The sequence below is a fragment of the Rhinoderma darwinii genome, chromosome 1 (genome assembly GCF_050947455.1).
Source record: "Rhinoderma darwinii isolate aRhiDar2 chromosome 1, aRhiDar2.hap1, whole genome shotgun sequence".
NCBI classification, from domain to species: Eukaryota; Metazoa; Chordata; class Amphibia; order Anura; family Rhinodermatidae; genus Rhinoderma; species Rhinoderma darwinii.
The window spans coordinates 12637523-12663746 of NC_134687.1; the positions used below are offsets into that span (position 1 = coordinate 12637523).

At 46.1% G+C, this 26224-nt stretch overlaps 1 protein-coding gene across 1 annotated transcript in view; it reads right to left on the bottom strand.

Annotated features, from left to right (window-relative positions):
- DNAAF9 (dynein axonemal assembly factor 9) overlaps positions 1 to 26224 on the bottom strand; it is a 65323-nt gene that overhangs the window by 11535 nt on the left and 27564 nt on the right. Inside the window, exons 13-23 of the mRNA XM_075849657.1 lie at positions 24030 to 24117; positions 23285 to 23388; positions 19090 to 19236; positions 18059 to 18150; positions 16930 to 17031; positions 15277 to 15394; positions 13916 to 14004; positions 12835 to 12993; positions 6678 to 6803; positions 6506 to 6543; positions 6285 to 6420 (exon numbers count right to left, since the gene is read on the bottom strand). Coding sequence (XP_075705772.1) covers positions 6285 to 6420; positions 6506 to 6543; positions 6678 to 6803; positions 12835 to 12993; positions 13916 to 14004; positions 15277 to 15394; positions 16930 to 17031; positions 18059 to 18150; positions 19090 to 19236; positions 23285 to 23388; positions 24030 to 24117 — 1199 coding nt within the window. The remainder of the gene's footprint in view (positions 1 to 6284; positions 6421 to 6505; positions 6544 to 6677; positions 6804 to 12834; positions 12994 to 13915; positions 14005 to 15276; positions 15395 to 16929; positions 17032 to 18058; positions 18151 to 19089; positions 19237 to 23284; positions 23389 to 24029; positions 24118 to 26224) is intronic.

Here is a 26224-nt window from a genome sequence, read left to right on the forward strand (position 1 = left end):
AAGATTTGGTACAGGGTGGCCACTTCCCTGGGTACCTGGTCTACCCCTTTTATTCTCTAGAATAAACCCAACTCAATGAGGATGGCACCTTCCCTTCTCTCGAATGAACATGGCTACAGAGTATGGTACTTGGTGGCCCCTTCCCTAAAATGCCATGGCTACAGGGTACGGTACTTAATGGCCCCTTCTCTAGAATAAGCATGGGCACAGGGTATGGTACTTGGTGGCCCCTTCACTTGACTAAACATGGTTACAGGATACAGCACCTGTTCACAACTTTCCTTCTCTAGAATGAACAGAACTAAAGGGTAAGGTACCTCATATGACCTTCTCTAGAATGATCCGGAAAGTAGGGTAGACTACCTCATATGACCTGCTCTACTCTAGAATGATCCGGACAGTAGGGTAGAGTACCTCATATGACCTGCTCTTCCCTAGAATTATCCGGACAGTAGGGTACCTCATATGACCTGCTCTTCCCTAGAATGAACCGGACAGTAGGGTAGAGTACCTCATATGACCTGCTCTACTCTAGAATGACCCGGACAGTAGGGTAGAGTACCTCATATGACCTTCTCTTCTCTAGAATGATCCGGACAGTAGGGTAGACTACCTCATATGACCTGCTCTTCCCTAGAATGATCCGGAAAGTAGGGTAGACTACCTCATATGACCTTCTCTTCTCTAGAATGATCCGGACAGTAGGGTAGAGTACCTCATATGACCTTCTCTTCTCTAGAATGACCCGGACAGTAGGGTAAAGTACCTCATAAGACCTGCTCTTCCCTAGAATGAACCGGACAGTAGGGTAGGGTACCTCATATGGCCTTCTCTTCTCTAGAATGACCCGGACAGTAGGGTAGGGTACCTCGTATGACCTTCTCTTATCTGGAATGATCCGGACAGTAGGGTAGAGTACCTCATATGACCTTCTCTTCTCTAGAATGACCCGGACAGTAGGGTAGAGTACCTCATATGACCTGCTCTTCCCTAGAATGAACCGGACAGTAGGGTAGACTACCTCATATGACCTTCTCTTCTCTAGAATGATCCGGACAGTAGGGTAGAGTACCTCATATGACCTGCTCTACTCTAGAATGATCCGGACAGTAGGGTAGAGTACCTCATATGGCCTTCTCTTCTCTAGAATGATCCGGACAGTAGGGTAGAGTACCTCATATGGCCTTCTCTTCTCTAGAATGATCCGAACAGTAGGGTAGAGTACCTCATATGACCTTCTCTTCTCTAGAATGATCCGGACAGTAGGGTAGAGTACCTCATATGACCTGCTCTTCTCTAGAATGATCCGGACAGTAGGGTAGAGTACCTCATATGACCTTCTCTTCTCTAGAATGATGCGGACAGTAGGGTAGAGTACCTCATATGACCTGCTCTACTCTAGAATGACCCGGACAGTAGGGTAGACTACCTCATACGACCTGCTCTTCCCTAGAATGATCCGGACAGTAGAGTAGAGTACCTCATATGACCTCCTCTTCTCTAGAATGATCCGGACAGTAGGGTACCTCATATGACCTGCTCTTCCCTAGAATGACCCGGACAGTAGGGTAGAGTACCTCATATGACCTGCTCTACTCTAGAATGATCCAGACAGTAGGGTAGAGTACCTCATATGACCTTCTCTAGAATGACCCGGGCAGTAGAGTAGAGTACCTCATATGACCTGCTCTACTCTAGAATGATCCGGACAGTAGGGTAGACTACCTCATATGACCTTCTCTTCTCTAGAATGATCCGGACTGTAGGGTAGACTACCTCATATGACCTTCTCTTCTCTAGAATGATCCGGACAGTAGGGTACCTCATATGAACTGCTCTTCCCTAGAATGAACCGGACAGTAGGGTAGACTACCTCATATGGCCTTCTCTTCTCTAGAATGATCCGGACAGTAGGGTAGACTACCTCATATGACCTGCTCTACTCTAGAATAATCCGGACAGTAGGGTAGACTACCTCATATGACCTTCTCTTCTCTAGAATGATCCGGACAGTAGGGTACCTCATATGACCTTCTCTTCTCTAGAATGATCCGGACAGTAGGGTAGAGTACCTCATATGACCTGCTCTACTCTAGAATGATCCGGACAGTAGGGTAGAGTACCTCATATGGCCTTCTCTTCTCTAGAATGATCCGGACAGTAGGGTAGAGTACCTCATATGGCCTTCTCTTCTCTAGAATGATCCGAACAGTAGGGTAGAGTACCTCATATGACCTTCTCTTCTCTAGAATGATCCGGACAGTAGGGTAGAGTACCTCATATGACCTGCTCTTCTCTAGAATGATCCGGACAGTAGGGTAGAGTACCTCATATGACCTTCTCTTCTCTAGAATGATCCGGACAGTAGGGTAGAGTACCTCATATGACCTTTTCTTCTCTAGAATGACCCGGACAGTAGGGTAGGGTACCTCGTATGACCTTCTCTTATCTGGAATGACCCGGACAGTAGGGTAGAGTACCTCATATGACCTGCTCTACTCTAGAATGATCCAGACAGTAGGGTAGAGTACCTCATATGACCTTCTCTAGAATGACCCGGACAGTAGAGTAGAGTACCTCATATGACCTGCTCTACTCTAGAATGATCCGGACAGTAGGGTAGACTACCTCATATGACCTTCTCTTCTCTAGAATGATCCGGACAGTAGGGTACCTCATATGACCTCCTCTTCTCTAGAATGATCCGGACAGTAGGGTAGAGTACCTCATATGACCTGCTCTTCCCTAGAATGATCCGGACAGTAGGGTAGACTACCTCATATAGCCTTCTCTTCTCTAGAATGATCCGGACAGTAGGGTAGACTACCTCATATGACCTGCTCTTCTCTAGAATGACCCGGACAGTAGGGTAGAGTACCTCATATGACCTCCTCTTCTCTAGAATGATCCGGACAGTAGGGTACCTCATATGACCTGCTCTTCTCTAGAATGATCCGGACAGTAGGGTAGAGTACCTCATATGACCTGCTCTTCCCTAGAATGAACCGGACAGTAGGGTCGACTACCTCATATGACCTTCTCTTCTCTAGAATGATCCGGACAGTAGGGTAGAGTACCTCATATGACCTGCTCTTCCCTAGAATGATCCGGACAGTAGGGTAGACTACCTCATATAGCCTTCTCTTCTCTAGAATGATCCGGACAGTAGGGTAGACTACCTCATATGACCTGCTCTTCTCTAGAATGATCCGGACAGTAGGGTAGAGTACCCCATATGACCTTCTCTTCTCTAGAATGATCCGGACAGTAGAGTATAGTACCTCATATGACCTTCTCTTATCTAGAATGATCCGGAAAGTAGGGTAGACTACCTCATATGACCTGCTCTACTCTAGAATGACCCGGACAGTAGGGTAGACTACCTCATACGACCTGCTCTTCCCTAGAATGATCCGGACAGTAGAGTATAGTACCTCATATGATATGACCTGCTCTTCTCTAGAATGACCCGGACAGTAGGGTAGAGTACCTCATATAACCTCCTCTTCTCTAGAATGATCCGGACAGTAGGGTACCTCATATGACCTGCTCTTCTCTAGAATGATCCGGACAGTAGGGTAGAGTACCTCATATGGCCTTCTCTTCTCTAGAATGATCCTGACAGTAGGGTAGACTACCTCATATGGCCTTCTCTTCTCTAGAATGATCCGGACAGTAGGGTAGACTACCTCATATGACCTGCTCTTCTCTAGAATGATCCGGACAGTAGGGTAGACTACCTCATATGACCTTCTCTTCTCTAGAATGATCCGGACAGTAGGGTAGAGTACCTCATATGACCTTCTCTTCTCTAGAATGATCCTGACAGTAGGGTAGACTACCTCATATGGCCTTCTCTTCTCTAGAATGATCCGGACAGTAGGGTAGTCTACCTCATATGACCTTCTCTTCTCTAGAATGATCCGGACAGTAGGGTAGACTACCTCATAGGACCTTCTCTTCTCTAGAATGATCCGGACAGTAGGGTAGAGTACCTCATATGACCTGCTCTTCTCTAGAATGATCCGGACAGTAGGGTAAAGTACCTCATATGACCTGCTCTACTCTAGAATGATCCGGACAGTAGGGTAGACTACCTCATATGACCTGCTCTACTCTAGAATGATCCGGACAGTAGGGTAGAGTACCTCATATGACCTGCTCTACTCTAGAATGATCCAGACAGTAGGGTAGAGTACCTCATATGACCTTCTCTAGAATGACCCGGACAGTAGGGTAGAGTACCTCATATGACCTGCTCTACTCTAGAATGATCCGGACAGTAGGGTAGACTACCTCATATGACCTTCTCTTCTCTAGAATGATCCGGACAGTAGGGTAGACTACCTCATATGACCTTCTCTTCTCTAGAATGATCCGGACAGTAGGGTACCTCATATGACCTCCTCTTCTCTAGAATGATCCGGACAGTAGGGTAGACTACCTCATATGACCTTCTCTTCTCTAGAATGATCCGGACAGTAGGGTAGACTACCTCATATGACCTTCTCTTCTCTAGAATGATCCGGACAGTAGGGTACCTCATATGACCTCCTCTTCTCTAGAATGATCCGGACAGTAGGGTAGACTACCTCATATAGCCTTCTCTTCTCTAGAATGATCCGGAAAGTAGGGTAGACTACCTCATACGACCTGCTCTTCCCTAGAATGATCCGGACAGTAGAGTATAGTACCTCATATGACCACCTCTTCTCTAGAATGATCCGGACAGTAGGGTAGAGTACCTCATATGGCCTTCTCTTCTCTAGAATGATCCTGACAGTAGGGTATACTACCTCATATGGCCTTCTCTTCTCTAGAATGATCCGGACAGTAGGGTAGAGTACCTCATATGACCTTCTCTTCTCTAGAATGATCCGGACAGTAGGGTAGACTACCTCATATGACCTTCTCTTCTCTAGAATGATCCGGACAGTAGGGTAGAGTACCTCATATGACCTTCTCTTCTCTAGAATGATCCAGACAGTAGGGTAGAGTACCTCATATGACCTTCTCTTCTCTAGAATGATCCGGACAGTAGGGTAGACTACCTCATATGACCTGCTCTACTCTAGAATGATCCGGACAGTAGGGTAGAGTACCTCATATGACCTGCTCTACTCTAGAATGATCCAGACAGTAGGGTAGAGTACCTCATATGACCTTCTCTAGAATGACCCGGACAGTAGGGTAGAGTACCTCATATGACCTGCTCTACTCTAGAATGATCCGGACAGTAGGGTAGACTACCTCATATGACCTTCTCTTCTCTAGAATGATCCGGACAGTAGGGTAGACTACCTCATATGACCTTCTCTTCTCTAGAATGATCCGGACAGTAGGGTACCTCATATGACCTCCTCTTCTCTAGAATGATCCGGACAGTAGGGTAGACTACCTCATATGACCTTCTCTTCTCTAGAATGATCCGGACAGTAGGGTACCTCATATGACCTTCTCTTCTCTAGAATGATCCAGACAGTAGGGTAGAGTACCTCATATGACCTTCTCTTCTCTAGAATGATCCGGACAGTAGGGTAGACTACCTCATATGACCTTCTCTTCTCTAGAATGATCCAGACAGTAGGGTAGAGTACCTCATATGACCTGCTCTTCTCTAGAATGATCCGGACAGTAGGGTAGACTACCTCATATGACCTGCTCTACTCTAGAATGATCCGGACAGTAGGGTAGAGTACCTCATATGACCTTCTCTTCTCTAGAATGATCCGGACAGTAGGGTACATCATATGACCTTCTCTTCTCTAGAATGATCCGGACAGTAGGGTAGAGTACCTCATATGACCTTCTCTTCTCTAGAATGATCCGGACAGTAGGGTACATCATATGACCTTCTCTTCTCTAGAATGATCCGGACAGTAGGGTAGAGTACCTCATATGACCTGATCTACTCTAGAATGATCCAGACAGTAGGGTAGAGTACCTCATATGACATTTTCTTCTCTAGAATGATCCGGACAGTAGGGTAGACTACCTCATATGACCTGCTCTTCTCTAGAATGATCCGGACAGTAGGGTAGAGTACCTCATATGACCTGCTCTTCTCTAGAATGATCCGGACAGTAGGGTAGAGTACCTCATATGACCTTCTCTTATCTGGAATGATCCGGACAGTAGGGTAGACTACCTCATATGACCTTCTCTTATCTGGAATGATCCGGACAGTAGGGTAGAGTACCTCATATGACCTTCTCTTCTCTAGAAGGAATACATCCGCAGGACTTGCCACCTCTTACAATATACACTGTGTCAGGGTTGGTTACCTGGTGATCACTCCCTTCTCTGCTAGAATGAACGCAGCTCCAGGGTTCACAGTGCGGAGCAGCTTCTGGACCAGTCCGAGGGACGGGTGTCTTTGCTCAGAGGTCAGGCTTGTGAATACAACGTTGCTCACTATACCTACAAGAGAAACATATACATGACGTACACCATTGACCTGTATGCGCCAGCTGAGATGGTGACGTACGGATGATGAGATGAATACCTTGTGCACACTGCTCCAGGAACTTAGGGAAATAAAACCTAGAAACACAAAAGGGAGAGGAAGATTCATCAATCCCTGAAGATGCGCTCTGAACTTTCATATTATGACGGAGATGTAGAGGTAGAAGAGAATATCCTGCCATGACACACAGAGACGCCGCGGAGGGGCTCACCTGTGCTCCATGATGCAGCTCAGAGGATTCACACAAGTGGTCACCGCGCCAATGACAAAGGACGACTTGACCAGAGGGTCGGCGTGAGTTTGCACGGCCTGCACTACATCAATGACATCTGCGTATCTGGAAGAAGAGACGAGTGGCGAAGTAGAAGGTGACAATTGAGCATAAGAACAGCTGTCAGCGGCCGGGCAAAGTGCATCGCCTGCTGGATTCTCTGCCTGCCGACCTCACCGAGGGGAGTACAGATCTACTGCAATCGGCGCCCTGCATTAAATAGACTTTGCTTTTAATTTCCTTAATATTTTCAAAAAGTCTGCTTGCTGTCAGTGAATGGGAACATGCATTTATTATTTTTTTTACATTGAGAGGTCAAAATCCTGTATAGACTGAGCACTTCTCACAGCCGGAGATTTGTTACAATTGTATCCATTCTAGACAATCCTCTGTGAGGCGAACACATCAGCAACACATCTATTTTCTGTTCTGATAGTTCGTTACAATGTATCAGGACACGTGTCAGCCTGGGGTCCAGACCCAGCGCGCTCAACTGGCTGATAACAGCAAGCAGTATGCTGCATTGACCTGTAAGCACATTATAAGAGACTTCAGGCTTGAGGTCCCTTTAAGGCTATGTTCACACGGGGTGGATATGCTGCGTAAAAGTACATACCGCATCCGCCCTGTGCGCCGCAAGGAATTCCAGCCAGATAAACTGCACCAAATTGTGATCCAGTTTTTCAGCCGCAATGTCCGCTGCCAAAACCCTGCACTGAAAAAAAACAAAAAACGGATACTTACCATGGCGACGCGCCCCTCTGACGTCCTGCAGCCCTGGGATGACGTTTCATCCCATGTGACTGCTGCAGCCGGTGATTGGCTGCAGTGGTCACATGGTATGAAACATCATCCCAGGAGGTTGGCCTGGCCAAAGAAACACAGAATTCTGGGTAAGCATACCATTTTTTTTACATTTTTGCTTCGTTGCGGTTTTTGCGGTGGAATTGCTGCTTTTCCGTCACAGAAAAAAAAACACAAAATCTGCTAATTGTTGCATGTTTTATATCCCCATTGAGTTCAAAGGGGAAAATCCGCAACGAAAAAGAAGCGATTACGCAAATACAACAGAAATGCTGCAGAATTTTTTAAAAAAACGCACGTCAATTTCGGAGAGTTTTTTGCCGCTCATCATTTACGCAGCGCGTGGAGGAGTGGTCTTCACATCTCATCCGCTCTGCTGCTACTGGATTATGCGGCGGATTTTCCGCAATGAAATCAGTTGCGGAAAATCTTCAGTATTTGTGCTACGTGGGAACTTCCTGAATACTTTATTTCACTGTCCATAGTCTTCGCTAAGGCCCTGTTCACATTTGCGTTCGCCATTCTGTTCAGTCAGCGGAGCAGAACAACGAAAATGCTATAAGTGCCGGTTCCGTTGAACAACGGAGACAACTGGCACCCGACGGAACGCATTGACTATAATGGGATACGTCGGGTTGTCCGTGATTCTACCGGAAACAATAGTGCAGCACGCTGCGCTATTGTTTTCGGTAATTTTGGCCGGATCTCCAACACAGATGTGAACAGGCCCTTAGCCTCAGTTTTGTGTCTTATGTCAATTTGGAGGAATGTGGTCAGGGGTCGCAGATAGTAATTGTGTTGCATTTAAAGTGACGCTCCACCCTGGACTTATACCGGCTCCATAGTTAGAAAGTAAAACCCAGGATCGTTCCAGTATATCCTTATGATCTTTTATTCTAATTTTTTCATACGGTGCCCAGTGTAGAAAAAAAATATCATGTTGATACCTGGAAACTGTCAATAAGCTGCTGTTGACAGATCTTGTATTCTTATTGTGTGAGTACATAATAGGGTTGTGGGTGTCACTTGTGGTTCAGGTGCTTTCCCTCGCCCATCAATGTGTGACGGGCGAGGGTCAGACCCCCAGTACAAGAACAGAAGAAAGAAGATGTTGGGTCGCTTCAGCCGTTTAGCGCAATACAGGAAATAGCGCCACTCTCTTACAAACAGCTGGGTCTGGTACTACAGCTCAGCCTGTTCACAAAAGGTCACGGTCCTCTAGCAAGTGCCATGGTCCCTTTGCGAATCCACCTATCAGACGGGTCAGAACACATGCTCAGATTAGGCCACCTATCTTATATACTAGTAAACCCTTAATATCCTGGGCAGTCCAGCTTAATCATGTACAAATTACACAGAATATAAAGGAGCGTCGCCGCCCTGAAGAGCCACACCATCCAGAATTACAATAAAACTAGATCTAAACTAGGATCGGTTAGTGCCCTACTTGTTGATGGTTTGCATTTTTAGGAAAAACAGCAAAAAAAGGCTAATGAACATATGCTTAGATTTCACACGTGCAGACTATAGAGTCCGTTATGATTTCTTTCTACTTGGGGGGAGTCTACAATGGGAGACACCCATAAGTTAGAGGGGAAAACATTATATATGGCCAGGAAATTGGTAGCCAAACATTGGTCAAATGAGTCTCCACCAACTAAGATGGAATATATTGCCAAGATGAACTGGCTTCTAACCCATGAGGAATAGATCTACATGAAACATGGCTCGAGCAAAAAAAATTAAAGCTGTGCGGGATCGGTGGTTGGATACCCCGGCGTCCCTCTCTGTTTGGATGATGCACGGGGGGGCTAGGGGGAGTATATGACCTTACTGATTAAGTGTAATGTATATGGTGCGTTCGCGGAGTGAATAGATCTGGCATGTTTTAACTCTACAGTAAAATTTGGACAAGGTCTGTATATTGTGAACTGCAATGCAGCGCTGTTCATATCTTCATCCATGCTTGATCTTCAGCTATTTTTGGACTGCGGGGGAGGGGGAGTTATGTTGGTACTAGGGTGAGTTACCGTATATGTATTCTTTGCCTCGCTCATAGACATTTCTGTCTACAAAAACAGGTGTGGAACAGATGCAGGCTCGCTCCGGAATACAAGAATAAGGAACCAAGGCCTGGAAGGACCGGTGTGGTCTGCTGCAATTAAAGTGTATGTTTTATTGTTCCAATGCATCTAAAATGAAAAATAAAGCAACTTTGCAATAGGTTTTAAATAGAAATAGCCTATCGTTTGGTTTCTACAGCTCCTATGCAGACCTCTGCGTCTCCATGGTAACAGACAACAAACCCTTTGTAGTCTGATCCTGCAGTCATACTCTCTTCCGTCTGTCCCCTACTTCTTTTCTAACCTGCCGAATGTATGTTAGCACGAAGTAGAGGACCGATGGAAAAAGAGTATGACTGCAGGATCAGACTACACAGGGTGTGTTTGTTGTCTGTTACCATGGAGACATATAGGTCTGTAAAGGAGCTGTAGAAACCAAACAATAGGACATTTTTAATCACGACCTATTGCAATAAAGTTGCATTTTTTTTTTTCATTTTAAATTTGGTTGCGAAAGGGGGACATAGAAACGTGAAACTATTTTTAACCCCTTGACGCACCATGACGTACCGGCACGTCATGGTGTAGGGGGACCAGTACGGAGCACGCTCACAGGCTAAGCGCGCTCCATAAGTTATGTTTTTTACAGCTGACACCCGGTTATCGCTGATAACCCCTCAAATGCTGCGGTCAATCGTGACCGCAGCATCTGAAGCGTTGACTGGAGGGGGGCGGCCCCCTCCGACAGCTCATCGGCCCCCCTCCATGCGATTGGTGGGTGCCAATGGTTGTCATGGCAGCCCAGGGGCCTAATGAGGGCCCCCAGGACTGCCTCCACTCTGCCTCTGGCAGGGCTTAACAGATGTCTGTAAATATGACAATACATATACATTAGCATGCGATCTAACAATCTCTGGTCCAAGTCCATAGGGGGAGTAATGGAATGTGTAAAAAAAAGTTCAATAAAGTTTTTAGTAGTGGAAAAAAAAAAAAAAAGATTCAAAGTTCAAAAAAAAAAAAAACCTTTTCCCATTTTTCCTCTAAAGTAATGTAAAAAAAACAAACAAAAAAAAAACAAGATTGGTATCGCTGCGTCTGTAAAAGTCTGAACTATAACGATATAGAAAGAATTTAATTCGCACGGTGAACGCCGGCAAAAGAAAAAACAAAAACACCAGAATCGCTGCTTTTTTGGCAACTTGGCCATAAACAAAATGTAATAAAAAGTGATCAAAAAGTCGTACGTCCCAAAAAATGGTGCTAATAAAAACCACAGCTCGTGCCGCAAAAAATAAGCCCTCACACCGCTGAACTGACAAAAAAAAAAAAAAGATGGCTCTCTTAACCCCTTCCCGACCCATGATGAGCCGACACATCATGGAGCGGGGAGGGGGATGATGTTTGGAGTGGGCTCACGCGCGGAGCCCGCTCCATACACTGCAGGAGTCAGCAGCTGACACGCTGCTCTAACGGCCAAAACAGCGATGGCGATGTTCCTGGCCGTTTAATCAGTTAAAGGGCGCGGTCAATCGCGAACCGCAGCATTTATAGTGGTTTTCCCATGAAGGACATTTATGACATATCCACAGGTGGGACCCGCATCTATGTCTAGAACGGCGCCCCCTAAGCCCCGTCCTATCTTACTCGCTCCGCTGTCTCCCGGCCACTTCCTGGTTAGGTGGTTGGGAGTTACGGAAACCGCCGAGTGCCTGCTGAGCTGCGCTGTTTTCGTAACTCCCATAGAAGTGAATAGTAGTTACGGAAACAGCGCAGCTCAGCGAGTTACAGAGTTTCTGTAACTCATCCACGTATTTCAGTGTATTGTACCAGCGATCTAATGATTGATGGTTCAAGTCCCGTAGGGGAACTAATAAAATGTGTCAAAAAAAGTTAGATACATTTTCAGGAGTGTAAAAAAATATTAAAAGTTGATAAAAAAAAAAAAATAAATAAAATAAAAAAGGAATGAAATAAATAGTGATAAAAAAAAAATCGTATGTAACAAAAAATGCGTCTCAGAATGAGGTGAAAAAGAACAAATTTTTTTTCTTTAACTAATAGTTTTTGATTTGTAAAAGTAGTAAAAAAATTAAAAAAATGTCCACTTTCTTATAGTCTAAAAACCAGGGCGCCTCTTACAGTCCGAAAAATACGGTAAAAATGAAACCCAAAAGAAAATGTAGGAATCGCATTTTTTTTTCCAATTCCACCCCTCATATAATTTTTTTCCAGTTTCCCAGTACATTATATGGCACTTTAAATGGTACCAGTAGAAACTACAACTCCTCCCGCAAACATAAGCCCTCACACCGCTCCACTGACGGAAAAATAAAAAAATGGCTTGGACTTCTAGGGGTTAATATCTTCCGTCTAGGCTGAGATTTGATTGAATGAGTTACAGGTCCAAAGCTCGAGGCTGCACTACTGAGATTCTGATATTTACAGGTCCCTTTCTAATTAGTATCGGGTGCGGAGTTGTCACGGAGACCTTGTGTGGATTCAAATCCTAAGTAAGGGCCTGTTCACATCAGCGTTGACTTTCCGTTCCGGGGTTCCGTCTGAGGTTTCCTTCGGGTGAACCCCGCAACGGAAAGTGAAACCACAGCTTCCGTTTCCGTTACCATTAGTGCAGTCGACACCGCTATTGATTCCGGCGGAAAACCGGAAACCTGCCGGAATGGTGACGAATGGAAACCATTAGCGATGTTTGCGTCGCCACTGATCTCAATGGTGACTGAAACGGAAGCTGTGGTTTCACTTTCCGTTGCGGTGTTCACCCGACGGAAACCTCTGACGGAACCCCGGAACGGAAAGCCAACGCTGATGTGAACAGGCCCTAATACGATGGGAGGACTGTCTGTGGTGGAGCTCTTCTTACCCCTCTAGAGCGGCAAGGACTGTCTGTGGTGGAGCTCTTCTTACCCCTCTAGAGCGGCAAGGACTGTCTGTGGTGGAGCTCTTCTTACCCCTCTAGAGCGGCAAGGACTGTATGTGGTGGAGCTCTTCTTACCCCTCTAGAGCGGCAAGGACTGTCTGTGGTGGAGCTCTTCTTACCCCTCTAGAGCGGCAAGGACTGTATGTGGTGGAGCTCTTCTTACCCCTCTAGAGCGGCAAGGACTGTATGTGGTGGAGCTCTTCTTACCCCTCTAGAGCGGCAAGGACTGTCTGTGGTGGAGCTCTTCTTACCCCTCTAGAGCGGCAAGGACTGTATGTGGTGGAGCTCTTCTTACCCCTCTAGAGCGGCGAGGACTCTCATCTTTTTCCTGGAATAGACCGCCTGCCGCGCACTGCGATTACGCTGCGCCTCCAAGATGCTCGAAAGGAACCTCTGGAATTGTGCTTTGCTAAACTCTTCAGTGCCATCCGTGGGCTGACGGTACACCATCCACCTGGAGGGAAACAGTCAGTTAGTAGGATTCATAAACGATGCTGCATGGTAAGTATGACCATAGATAAAGCAATATCACCTGTAGGACACAGCAGTGGCCGCAACTTAACAATTGAAAAAAAAATATACTAAACCTATGTGTAATTTTGAGTGTAACTTTCTTGCTTTATTTATCTTGTACTTACATCCAGAGCTGAATTCATAATTCAGCTGTGGGACCTCAAATCACACTGGCACCTCCTGACTGTTCAGAACGCAGTTTATTATGAGCTCAACTGAACATCAGAAGGTGGGAATAGTTCTAAAGTGCAAACAAATCTAAAGCGGTATCCTGCATAATTGTGAATGCAGCTCTTGGTGTGACTGGAGTATAATTCATAGTAATGAATTACACAAGGTCTTACAATCTAGTTACATCCAGAGCCGCTTTCACAATTCTGCGGGTTACCTCTGTACATAGCACTGACCAATGTGGTGCAAGGGGGGGGATGTAGTGTTGTACAGTAGTCCGACAAAAAAAACAAAAAACTACACTTCCCACAATGCAATGCATCAAAGTGAATTATATTATAGGATCTCAACAGGGCAGCAAGAGATGGGGATGTCTCTGAAGTGTAAGTAAATTCCAAGGGCATCCAGCAGTATTGTGAGTGCAGCTCTGGGTGCGATTGGAGTACAAGACATCATTATGAATCCTGGTCAGGTGCTTTCAAATGCACATTTACATAGAGCGATGCAACAACTACAGAAGAACTACAAGTACCAACAAGGCATGACCTTAATGCTAGGTATTTATCATAATATCTGGGACTACTACATACAAGTATTTGACCGTATAAATGTACTCCACACACCACCAGAGCAGCGACTAGTAGAAGTGAGCTCCTGTATGATGACACTTATATGGAGCAGCATTAACTCACCTTCCGTACTCCTTCTGGCAGGACACCAGAAAATCACACAGGTCACTGCAATGGCTTCCCGGCAGTCCGGTGATAATGTTTATAGCCACCTAGAAGACACACAGGCACATTAGGCACGTCACTCAGCAGAACAGGCGGAGGATAGCACGGACCGGGCGGAGGATAGCACGGACCGGGCGGAGGATAGCACGGACCGGGCGGAGGATAGCACGGACCGGGCGGAGGATAGCACGGACCGGGCGGAGGATAGCACGGACCGGGCGGAGGATAGCACGGACCGGGCGGAGGATAGCACGGACCGGGCGGAGGATAGCACGGACCGGGCGGAGGATAGCACGGACCGGGCGGAGGATAGCACGGACAGGGCGGAGGATAGCACGGACAGGGCGGAGGATAGCACGGACAGGGCGGAGGATAGCACGGACAGGGCGGAGGATAGCACGGACAGGGCGGAGGATAGCACGGACAGGGCGGAGGATAGCACGGACAGGGCGGAGGATAGCACGGACAGGGCGGAGGATAGCACGGACAGGGCGGAGGATAGCACGGACAGGGCGGAGGATAGCACGGACAGGGCGGAGGATAGCACGGACAGGGCGGAGGATAGCACGGACAGGGCGGAGGATAGCACGGACAGGGCGGAGGATAGCACGGACAGGGCGGAGGATAGCACGGACAGGGCGGAGGATAGCACGGACAGGGCGGAGGATAGCACGGACAGGGCGGAGGATAGCACGGACAGGGCGGAGGATAGCACGGACAGGGCGGAGGATAGCACGGACAGGGCAGAGGATAGCACGGACAGGGCGGAGGATAGCACGGACAGGGCGGAGGCTAGCGCGGACACGGGTCAGGGTGATCAGACCTTTTGGGATCACTAAGAGAAGGGGCCGCCTGAGCTCCATGCGGGATATCACACTGATGGCCTATTATAAGGATTCACACAATCCATAATTATAATAAAATCCCAAATCAAATCTGTCAGCATCATACTTGCTGATGGTTTCCACTGGTCTATGTTCACATCTGTGCTACGAATACAGTTTTTCTGTTCGGTCATAGAAAGACGGAATTTATTGCGGCGATGGATCTGTCACATGACCGACACCATTGACTTCAATGGGGTTCATCAGGATTCCGTCACGGCGAAAGAAATGGCGCAGCACTTGTATATTTACTGTAATTATGGCTGGCGTGAATCTATAGGACGGGCCATCAATGTTGTATCCCCCATATGTGGCGTTACTGTCCCAGTCATGGAGCGCAGCAGCCGCTTTGCTTCTTGCGGTCAGTGGGGGTCTCTGCGTTACTTCTTATACCCCGGACAGTCGGATCTTCCATGAGGCGGGGGCGGTGATCACCTTGTCGCCCTGTGCTTGGCTCCCAGCGATGGTCTCGGAGTGATGTAGCAGTGCCGGCAGATGTGTCCTCGGAATGGGTTCTCGGCTCACGCTGCTGACCGCCAGGTGCTGCAGGAAGCTTCAGACACAAAGTGGAAATATTAACCGGATGCAGGACGAGGCGCGTCATATAGTAACGGGCCGTCCATACAAGTGCGGGGTCATAGGGTCATAAAATATACGGACCGGGATCAACCCTAAACTCCCGTAAAGAACGCTTCATTGTTGTAGAATAAGTCCCGCAACTTTCTCATAGACTTTGTTTTCCCATTCCACATCCAAGATCTCTGTTTGCAGTCAGTGAATGGTAACATTCTTGTTTAACCTTTTCACCACCTAGGATCTATGTCATGCATCGTGACTTTAAACGCTTGCTGCAACCAGAGTAAACGCTGGAGCTTAGACCTCGGTGACATATTAATCTTGGCTTTCAAAGGATACCAGGCGCAATATTTGGGGGGCGCAGCACTCGTTTGTAGCATGGAGCAGGATTTAGTTTGCCTCTCTTGTTGTGTTTGAATTAGGGCTTAATGAGACGATCTTTGAATACGTCCCGTGTGACGGCCGCCAAAACAACGGCCATCACACGGACGCATGTATTTCAATGGCGCCGTTCACACGGTTGTGGTTTCAAGGATCGGTTGTGGTTTGTAGGATCGGTTGTGGTTTGTAGGATCGGTTGTGGTTTGTAGGATCGGTTGTGGTTTGTAGGATCGGTTGTGCCTTTCAGGCTTTAGGTTCAGACTTTTCACCCAAAACGTTACTTTTTATGCATTTGTTACACAACGTTATGACTTTGCATTAAGGCTCCCATAAGGATAAAGGGCTCGGTGCCATTGTCACAATGTGCCGGGTGTCTACTGTCCGAAAATATAAAGGGTATATTAGTAGACGATGATTAATTTTATAATTTACATATTTTATTTGTGTATGCCAAAAGTGTTAAAAATTCTCCCGGCGGCGAAGGGTTAAATCCAATGGCTGAAAACCTAATACTTTTCACAGCTGAGGCCTTGTTACAATTGTATTCAGTCTAGACAATCCTCTGTGAGCTCAATGAGTGATCTGCACAAATATCAGTCTTGTGGTGATAGTTTGTTACAATGTATCAGTGTGGGATAAATGTATCAGCCTGGAGTCCAGACCGTTTAGCTAACCAAGTATTAATCAATACAACTAGATAGAATTGTAGCAAACCCTCAGCTGAGATGTATCAATCCTGTACAGGTTGTTAGCCTGTGTTCCCATTTAATGACAGCAAGCAGAGATCTTTAAAATGGTGATTAATTGAAATATAAAATTATATTCGAAAGATAGAGAACTTTTTCATTGCCCAAAGATGGAGTTTTATTTATGTAAAACTGGAAACCCCCTTAAAAAAAATGAATACTATGAAGTCGTCTTTATACGCAGCGCTGCAACACAGAAGCAAATATTGTACAATCAGCCTAATAAAGCCTCGTGCAGCTCCCACCTCTGCCGGCCTGGTCCCTATATAAGAGAGGGATCACATCATAGATGATAATAGAGGTTTCCATGTGATCCAACAATACAGAGGAGAAACATAAGGTGGAGCGCGTATAATGAGAGGAGTTATCCGGGTCTATATTTTACCTCTCCAGTCCCGGTAGGTTGGCAGGGATCATTTTTCGGTGGCTCCATCTGTCAGTGCTGGAGTAGGACAAGGTCTCATGTAGGCTCTGCATGTTCAAGTAACTGGAAAATAAATAAAAAATGTCTAATTAGACTCTACACCGACATTATACAGACCAGACTATGACCCCTATGAAGGATGAGGTATCAGTCCATCCTCTAATGGTGCGATCCGTACCGGGACGTCCCCAAAATCAGATCATAAAAATCACTGGAAGCCACATTGGGGTTTAATTTGACTACCCTTGGGTGTCATTCTCTGTAGCTTAAGGCGGTTTGTTAAGTGACCGCGCAATTTCTGTAAAATATCCAGTAACGCAAATGAATAGGAAGCCGCTTCTCTCTCTAGGTGCTCAACAAGTATCATGTGCCATCTAGTGGGCAAAAGCGGAATGACAACAACAAGTCTATATGTGCAAATCAACAATCAAAGCAGTGAACAGGAGCTGCCCATACGCTATTAGATCGCTTTTAGCCAAGTTATTCCTCCCGACTCCCCCATATACATGCAGGGTCGGCCGAGCTTGCCTGTGTTTTTGATTCGGAGAGGGAAGAAGCTTCTGCCATAGGATTATCTCCCACGGGAACAAAGCATGGGGTATGAGGAAAAACAACAATGTATAAAAATATTCTGTACACTCGCCAGTAAAAACTTTAAAGTAAAAATTACAGTCGAAATTGGGCCTGCCGGCCGCCATTACTGTGGAGATCTTCCTGCATGAGGAGTATACAGATAACATTGAGTTCAATGAGAGAAACCTATATGCAGGGAGCTCCCCCTAGTGGCGGTTACAGGTCAGTACGTCATGTGGCGGTGTCATCCAATGGCTGTAGGCCGCGGTGACGATCGCTGCAGTGGCGTTTTGTCTATACGGATGTGACGACCCTCAGTAGCTACTGGACGAATCAGCCAATGTATAGATGGAAGTCGGACGAAACCTTTTTAAAGCAGCGGAGAACATTTATACAGAAAACCTATTATATATAATGCAGTGAGAAAGCGGGACTCGGATTAATAGTGGGTTTCGAGGCAGACGTGTGAGTTATGTAGCCGCGCGATATATTCCGTGACTGCCGTCAGAGATCTTACATTTTCCTCTGTTCCTCGGAGAGCTGATGTTCCTGGATGAGTTGTAGGATTATTCCGGAAGGGTCATTCTGCCCCTGCCACGTCTTCAGCACCTGCATGAAACGAGACGAAAATCATTAACACTGGGCAGGAACGTGACCCTAATGTATGCGATGCCCCAATCCACGGCGCTATTACCATCACAGTGTCAAATGAAAACGGCCAGCAGTGTAAAGAATGGAGGTTTTCATTCTGGATGTCAAGGATACATGAAAAACATTCTTTGCGGGCTGAAATTGGAAAAAACTTTGATTCCTCCATTGTTCTTGGGTTTCGTTTTTACGGCTGTCACCGCGCGGTAGAAAAAAAAGTTAACTTTATTCCGTGGCTCAATACGATTAGGGTGAAACCAAATTTAAATCGTTTTTTTTTTATATATATTTGACTACATTGAAAGAAAAAAAAATTTTCGTTAAAAAAAATTAATCGTTTTGTGTCGCCGCATTCTGAGAGCCGTAACTTTATTATTTTTTCCATCGTTTGGGCGGTGCGAGGGCTGATTTTTTGCAGGATGAGCTGTCGTTTTTATCGGTACCATTTTTTGGAACATAAAACGTTTTGATCACTCATTTTTTTACAGAATTTTATTAGCCCCCCCCTCTTTTCAATGCCTCAGATGCTGCGGTCGCGATTGACTGCAGCATTTGACGGGTTAAACAGCCAGGAATAGCGCGATCGCTGTTCCTGGCTGTTAGTCCCGGGTGTCAGCTGTAAAACACAGCTGACACCCGCAGCGTATGGGGCGAGCACACTCCATATATCACCGCCGCACCAGGACGAAATGGCGCGCGAATGGGTTGTTCCTATTACAGAACGGCTGTACATTATAACTTTCCCTGCGGAGTAGATTATAGATTTGGGGGGTTCACACTCTTTTCTTGGCTACATAATGGACATTGTCAAGATGCCTCATTGACCAGGTCTGAACATGTGCCAGCACCAAATATAAACCTGCAGACAGACAGTAATGGCGGAGCGCGCCGGTACATCACCTGTGAGTAGAAACCCCGGTAGCTCTTCGATTTTGGGAAAAGTGCGAATGCGATGAAGTTTCCGGGAGTAATGAAATGTAGGGGGAGGTGCGGGAGGAGAGAACTCTTATAGTCGATGAGCAGGACGGCGGTGGCACTGCTGGAGTCCTGCGGATAGAAATAAAAACATCAGACATGGCGGAGACATCGCCCTCATCAGACACATCGCCCTCATCAGACACGGCGGAGACATCACCCTCATCAGACACGGCGGAGACATCGCCCACATCAGACACGGCGGAGACATCACCCTCATCAGACACGGCGGAGACATCACCCTCATCAGACACGGCGGAGACATCACCCTCATCAGACACGGCGGAGACATCACCCTCATCAGACACGGCGGAGACATCGCCCACATCAGACACGGCGGAGACATCACCCTCATCAGACACGGCGGAGACATCACCCTCATCAGACACGGCGGAGACATCGCCCTCATCAGACACGGCAGAGACATCGCCCTCATCAGACACGGCAGAGACATCGCCCTCATCAGACATGGCAGAGACATCGCCCTCATCAGACATGGCGGAGACACAGGTATCACCCTCATCAGACATGGTGGAGATATCGCCCGCTGAGTATGGAGCGCGCTCAGCCCGTGAGCCAGCTCCATACTTCCCTTTAACGGCGGTCACTTACTAGTACGTGGTATGTCGTTAAGAGGTTAAAGTACGAGTCTATAGGAGCAGATTTTGCGTTACAATGAGTTTTAAGGCTCCTGGTCCTACTTACCCGTCTCTATCATTACATATTCTTTTCTGTGACCATCTGGTAATCCAAATAATCTGATAATCTGACACCAAGCAGGTCCTGTGGATGCCAGATGATCCCGTTAGTGACCGCCAATACGCCTTTTCATGGCGCTGCCGGGAGCAGTAAAAGCACTGCTTGAGCGGGCGGATCGAAATCCACCCGTTTAACCCCTTTGATGTGGCGCTAAATAGCGAGTGTCGCATCTCAGTGGTTTTGGAGGGAGGGGGCTCCCTCTCTCACCCAGTCACCCTGCGATCCGATCACAGGGTAACGATGGCGTCTATGGCCTAATAAAGGACCCCAGGTCTGCCTCTAGTTAATGCCTGCTAGGCCATGCCAGAGGAATGGCCTAACAGATACCGGTCAGTTTCACACTGCCATACAGAAGTATTGCTGTGTATCGCACAGTAAAGTCCCCTAGTGGGACTAGTAAAAATAAAAAAAATAAAAAAAAGTTTAATAAAGTTAGTAAATAAATAAAAACCTCAAGTAAAAAAAACAAACTGGAAAACCCACCTTTTTCCCCCTTACAAAATGATTATGAAAAGACAAAAAAAGAAAAAAAAAAAAAAGAAGAGGAAAAAAAACAAAAAACGTACACATATTTGGTATCGCCGTGTCCGTAATGACCCCAGCTATAAAGCGATTACATTATTTAACCGGGTTGGTGAACGCCGTAAAAAATAAAATAAAAAAACAATGCCAGAATTGCTATTTTCTGTAAAATATTTGAAAAAAAGTGATCAAAATGCCGCATGTACTCCAAAGGGGTACCAATAAAAACTACCCACAAAAAAACCCCCAAAAAAACCTCATACAGTTGCATCAGCGGAAAAATAAAAAAAAGTTACGGCCCTTTAAATCTGGAGACACAAAAACAAATCATTTAAAAAAAACAAACGTGTTTTTACTGTGTAGAAGCAGCAAAACGTAAGAAAACGATATCAATTTGACACTGTCGCAACTGTAACGACCCAAAGAATAAAATGATGTTATTTATACCACACGGTAAACGGCATAAATTTAGGGCGCAAATAAGAGTGATGAAATTTCAGGTTTTTTTTATATATTACCCCCCAAAAAAAGTTCATGAATAAATAATATGTCCCCCCAAAATGGTGCTGTTAAAAAATACAACTTGTCCCGCAAAAAAACAAGACCTTATACAGCGACGTCGACGCAAAAATAAAAAAAAAAGTTATAGCTCTTTGAATGCGACAAAAATAGCTTCGTCGTTAGGTGCTAAAATAGGCTGGTCATTAAGGGGTTAAAAGGAATTTTACTTGACAATCCCTTAAAGGGTAACTAAAAACTTTCAAAAAAAGTTCTGACATGTCATAAGTTTTGATCGGTGGGGGTTTGAGCACGGAGACCCCCACCGATCGCTAAAACGAAGCATCAGAAGCTCACCAAAGTGGTTCTGCCGCTTCGTTTTAGCGATCGGTGGGGGTCTCAGTGATCAGACCTCCACCGATCAAAACTTCTGACATGTTACTATGTTTAGTTACCCTTCAAAGACACGGCTATCAAAACACACAAGAGCTTCGAGTGCTTATTTTAGGCAGGGGAGGAAAACAAAGTTTCCTGAAAACCACACCCCCTTTTGGCAAGTGGGAGGGGCCCTGATAAATATGGTGTTCTCCAAGAAAACGGGCGTAATTGCATTGATAAATGTTATTTCCGGCTACTATCTGAAATTCACTATTACAAGAAGTGCTCCTCTGAACCGTGACCACAGCGCCTCGTCTTATCTGGTTTCCTTACCGCGCGAGGAGCACAATATATTTCTCTCTTCAAGGAGCGCAGAGCTGGCAACGTGCCCAACATGCCCCAGCAACGACAATGGGAGGAAGGTCGCCGCTTCCACGGATGAGGAGAGAGAATATAATCTGCACTTGCTGGAGAATACGGCATTAGATAAAAAACACGAGCGCCATTGACCGGCGTCTCCTGCAGCAAATCGCCATTTCCTGTTGTTCCGATTATTGTCGAGGAGCATGAAATGAGACCAACCAGTGCAAAAATAATGAAGACTCTTCTTCAGGGGCAGCTAGAGATGCAGACCGGGGGAGAAGACAAGCATTGCCCACAGGGTGGCAGCAAATCAACCCCTTCCCTCCGCAGCCATTTGTAGGATTTTAATTTCCGTATTTTCCTCCCCACGCACACTTCCTTAGAATTCATCCGTAATTGCGGACCCTTTCATTTCTATTGCCCACGGACACTCTCGTATATTTGCGGGAAGGTGTCCGTGACGTAGAAAGGCTCCACAAAAGATAGGACATGTCCGATTTTTTGCTTTTTACGGACCGTGCTCCCGTACTTTATATGGGAGCACAGCCCGTAACTGCACGTGGCTGTCTGCGGCCGGCCGTGCCCGTCATCACGGATTGTGGTTATAGCAACGGTCGTGTGCATGAGGCCTTATGGAACTGGCGCAGTCCGTAAACCCGCTTCATACCCTACCCGCTGTATATATACTGTGAATATTGGGAAGGGGTTAATAGATTTATCTGGTTGAGATTGACCCATGGATTCTCCCGGTCATTCTCATACTGTTCTTCAAGTGTGACAATCTGGTTTTACCAACTAGACAACCCCTTGTCCATATGCCCTACCATAGAGGGGGTCACCCTCCTCCATTAGCCAGAGCGGACGGCCACTTGCAGGACTCGTGGCCATGAATGGGTGCCACGTAAGGCGACATCGCATCTCCATAGATTTCCCTTCCTGGAGGAGGTCACCGATGTTTTAGACCAGATTTTGAGTTCCTTTATATCGTAGCCATATTCGCCCTCTTCTTTCAGAGAACCACCAATCAGAGAACCACCAAACAGAAAACCACCAAACAGAAAACCACCAAACAGAAAACCACCAAACAGAAAACCACCAAACAGAAAACCACCAAACTGAAAACCACCAAACTGAAAACCACCAGAGAACCACCAATCAGAGAACCACCAATCAGAGAACCACCAATCAGAGAACCACCAGAGAACCACCAATCAGAGAACCACCAATCAGAGAACCACCAATAAGAGAACCAATCAGAGAACCAACCACCAATCAGAGAACCAACCAAACAGAAAACCACCAAACAGAAAACCACCAAACAGAAAACCACCAAACAGAAAACCAACCACCAGAGAACCACCAATCAGAGAACCAACCACCAATCAGAGAACCACCAGAGAACCACCAGAGAACCACCAGAGAACCACCAGAGAACCACCCACCAATCAGAGAACCACCAGAGAACCACCAATCAGAGTCCCCTTGTGTAAAATGAGAAACCGCCTCCTGACTTCTTGCTACAGGGACTGCTCCGCTTCTCGAATGCTCCAGTTTTAATAAGTCGCCACCAATTGCCCGTCTTCACTTGTATAGTACTTACCCCGTCATAAAACTTTGCAGCGGTCATGTGACTCCGGGATATGGCGACGCTCCCATGACTTGGATGAACAAACAGGACGCCGTCCGAAAAGAAATACAAGTTACCTGAGAAGACAGAAGTATCTGATCACAGAGCCTGGCTGGGACTGAATAGGAACCCCCCCCCCCCTACTAGTCACAGCAGACCCATGACTGCTGTAAGCGACCTGGGGGGCTGCATTATGAAAGGGGTTGTCATATAAAGGCCTATACTAGTAACAGTAGTATAATTAATATCCATTATAATAAAGGTATGGCACCCTCTCCCCTGCCCAATATAGGAAGACCCTTCCCATTAACACCGCAATCTATACGGACAGCAGATTAGGGGGTCGTCCCATAAAACCAACACGTCCATATGCCATATTAATGTATGGAAGTGATAGAGGGGGATCCCCTGCTTCGGAGGTCACTCTATGAGCCTGAGCTGTATTACATGGACGGCCATTCATCCAAGAGTTAAATAGCTGGCCCCAATATATCCCAATCCAATCAGCAATTTGACAGGGCTCTCGCTTTTAAAGGGGTTAGCGGTGATGAAACAGTCCCTTTAAAGGGTTAATTGTCCAGGTTCAGAGAAAAGGCCATTAGTGCCGAGGTACGGCTGTCAAGAACCGTTACAGGGCCGTGTATTCAATAGGACTTATATATATACGTCCTGCTAGAGCTTTATAGACTCCATCACGGCTATATTCTAGCAGGTTTACCTTCTTCAGGTGTTATGTGCGGACTACTGCAACACATGTACGCCCCATCACCTCCGGACAGGAAACTCCCGAGAAAGGATTCCTGTTCCTGCAAAACAACAACGTCCATGATACAGGTCAACAGCACGTCCGTATACGTGACACGTCTGAAGAGGAGCGACCTCCCCAAGTCACTCTGCATTGAAAGGATTTTGAGTGTTGGGCCTTGTTCACAAGGCGCTCAAAAAACGCTAGCGTTCAAAATACAGGTGTTTTGTGCACTTTTTTGGCGCATAATTAGGACCCATTGACTGTGCGAATTACGTTATCAACTCGTTTAATGTGGCAAGAATTAACCGGACGCTTTTTTTCTTACATGACGGGTTTTTTTTTTAAACACGCGCACGTAAAAAAACGTGTCGTATGCACTACAATGCTTCCCTCAATGGGAAGCTTAAAGCAAGAGTTTTTGACATGTTTTTCATCGCTTAAACCGTGTTAAAAACTCGTCGAAAACACGCCGTGTGAACAAGGCCTTAGATTTTTAAAAAACAACAAAAAAACAACAACACTGTAGACACTTTCTAATAGATTTACTGTCCAAAATCTCCCCCAGTCCTCGGCTGCTGGTACAATATATGGCACGCACACAGCCATGCAACCTCTGTAGACAAACATTACTAGTAGCATGGGTCGGACTGAAGAGCTCTTTGACTATACACGTGGCACTGTCATAGGATGCCACCTTTACCACAAGTCAGTCCCTGAAATTTCTAATCTGCTAGATCTGCCCCAATCACCTGTAAGTGCTATTATCTGCTAGATCTACCCCGGTCACCTGTAAGTGTTATTATCTGCTAGATCTACCCCGGTCACCTGTAAGTGTTATTATTATCTGCTAGATCTGTGGTCACCTGTAAGTATTATTATTATCTGCTAGATCTGCCCTGGTCACCTGTAAGTGTTATTATTATCTGCTAGATCTACCCCGGTCACCTGTAAGTGTTATTATTATCTGCTAGATCTGCCCCGGTCACCTGTAAGTGTTATTACTATCTGCTAGACCTGCCCCGGTCACATGTAAGTGATATGATCTGCTAGATCTGCCCCGGTCACCTGTAAGTGTTATTATTATCTGCTAGATCTGCCCCATCACCTGTATGTGTTATTATTATCTGCTAGATCTGCCCCGGTCACTTGTAAGTGTTATTACTATCTGCTAGACCTGCCCCGGTCACATGTAAGTGATACGATCTGCTAGATCTGCCCCGGTCACCTGTAAGTGTTATTATTATCTGCTAGATCTGCCCCATCACCTGTATGTGTTATTATTATCTGCTAGATCTGGCCCGGTCACCTGTAAGTGCTATTGTTATCTGCTAGATCTGCCCCGGTCACCTGTAAGTGTTATTATGATCTGCTAGATCTGCCCCAGTCACCTGTAAGTGTTATTATGATCTGCTAGATCTGCCCCAGTCACCTGTAAGTGTTATTATTATCTGCTAAGCGTCGGCTGAAGTGGTGGAAAGGACTGGACTCTGGAGCAGCGTGTTCTCTGTAGTGATGAGGCATGACTGTGCCCCTGTACACAAAGCGAGGTCCATAAAGACATGGTGTGAGGTGTTTGGTGTGGAGTAACTAGAGTGGCTGCACGGACCCCTGACCTCACGCCCAAACAACACCCACACACAGACACCCCAAAATCTTGTGGAAATTCTTCCCAGAAGAGTGAAGGCTGTTATAGCTGCAAACGGGAGGACCAACTACATGGTTTTATAATGGGATGTCCAACAAGCTGATATTCATGGATGTCGGTCCAGTGTTAGGACAAGGTTACATTGACGAAACGTCACATTGCAGCCGCTGGACTCAGTGGTCACAGAATATGAAGGAAACATCACTGCGGCCTCGTTGTAAGTCAGGACCGACGGATACAGCAGCAGAGGGAGACTCCAGGCGGTAAGTAGATTACAAAGTGTAACTGGATGCTCTGTCATCGTTCTACATACGACTGTGTATTACTGTTGATATCTCAAACTGGTTATACGCGCTCATTACTGATACTGTCATGCATTATCCAATTGCCGTGATACTTTGTATGTAATATTTTGAATAAACGAATGTAAAAAAAAAAAAAGATTACAAAGTTTATTTTTCATATTTTCTAAAAGGTTCCCTGCTCGGTTTTCAAGATCTCTGCTTGCTTTAGTAAATGG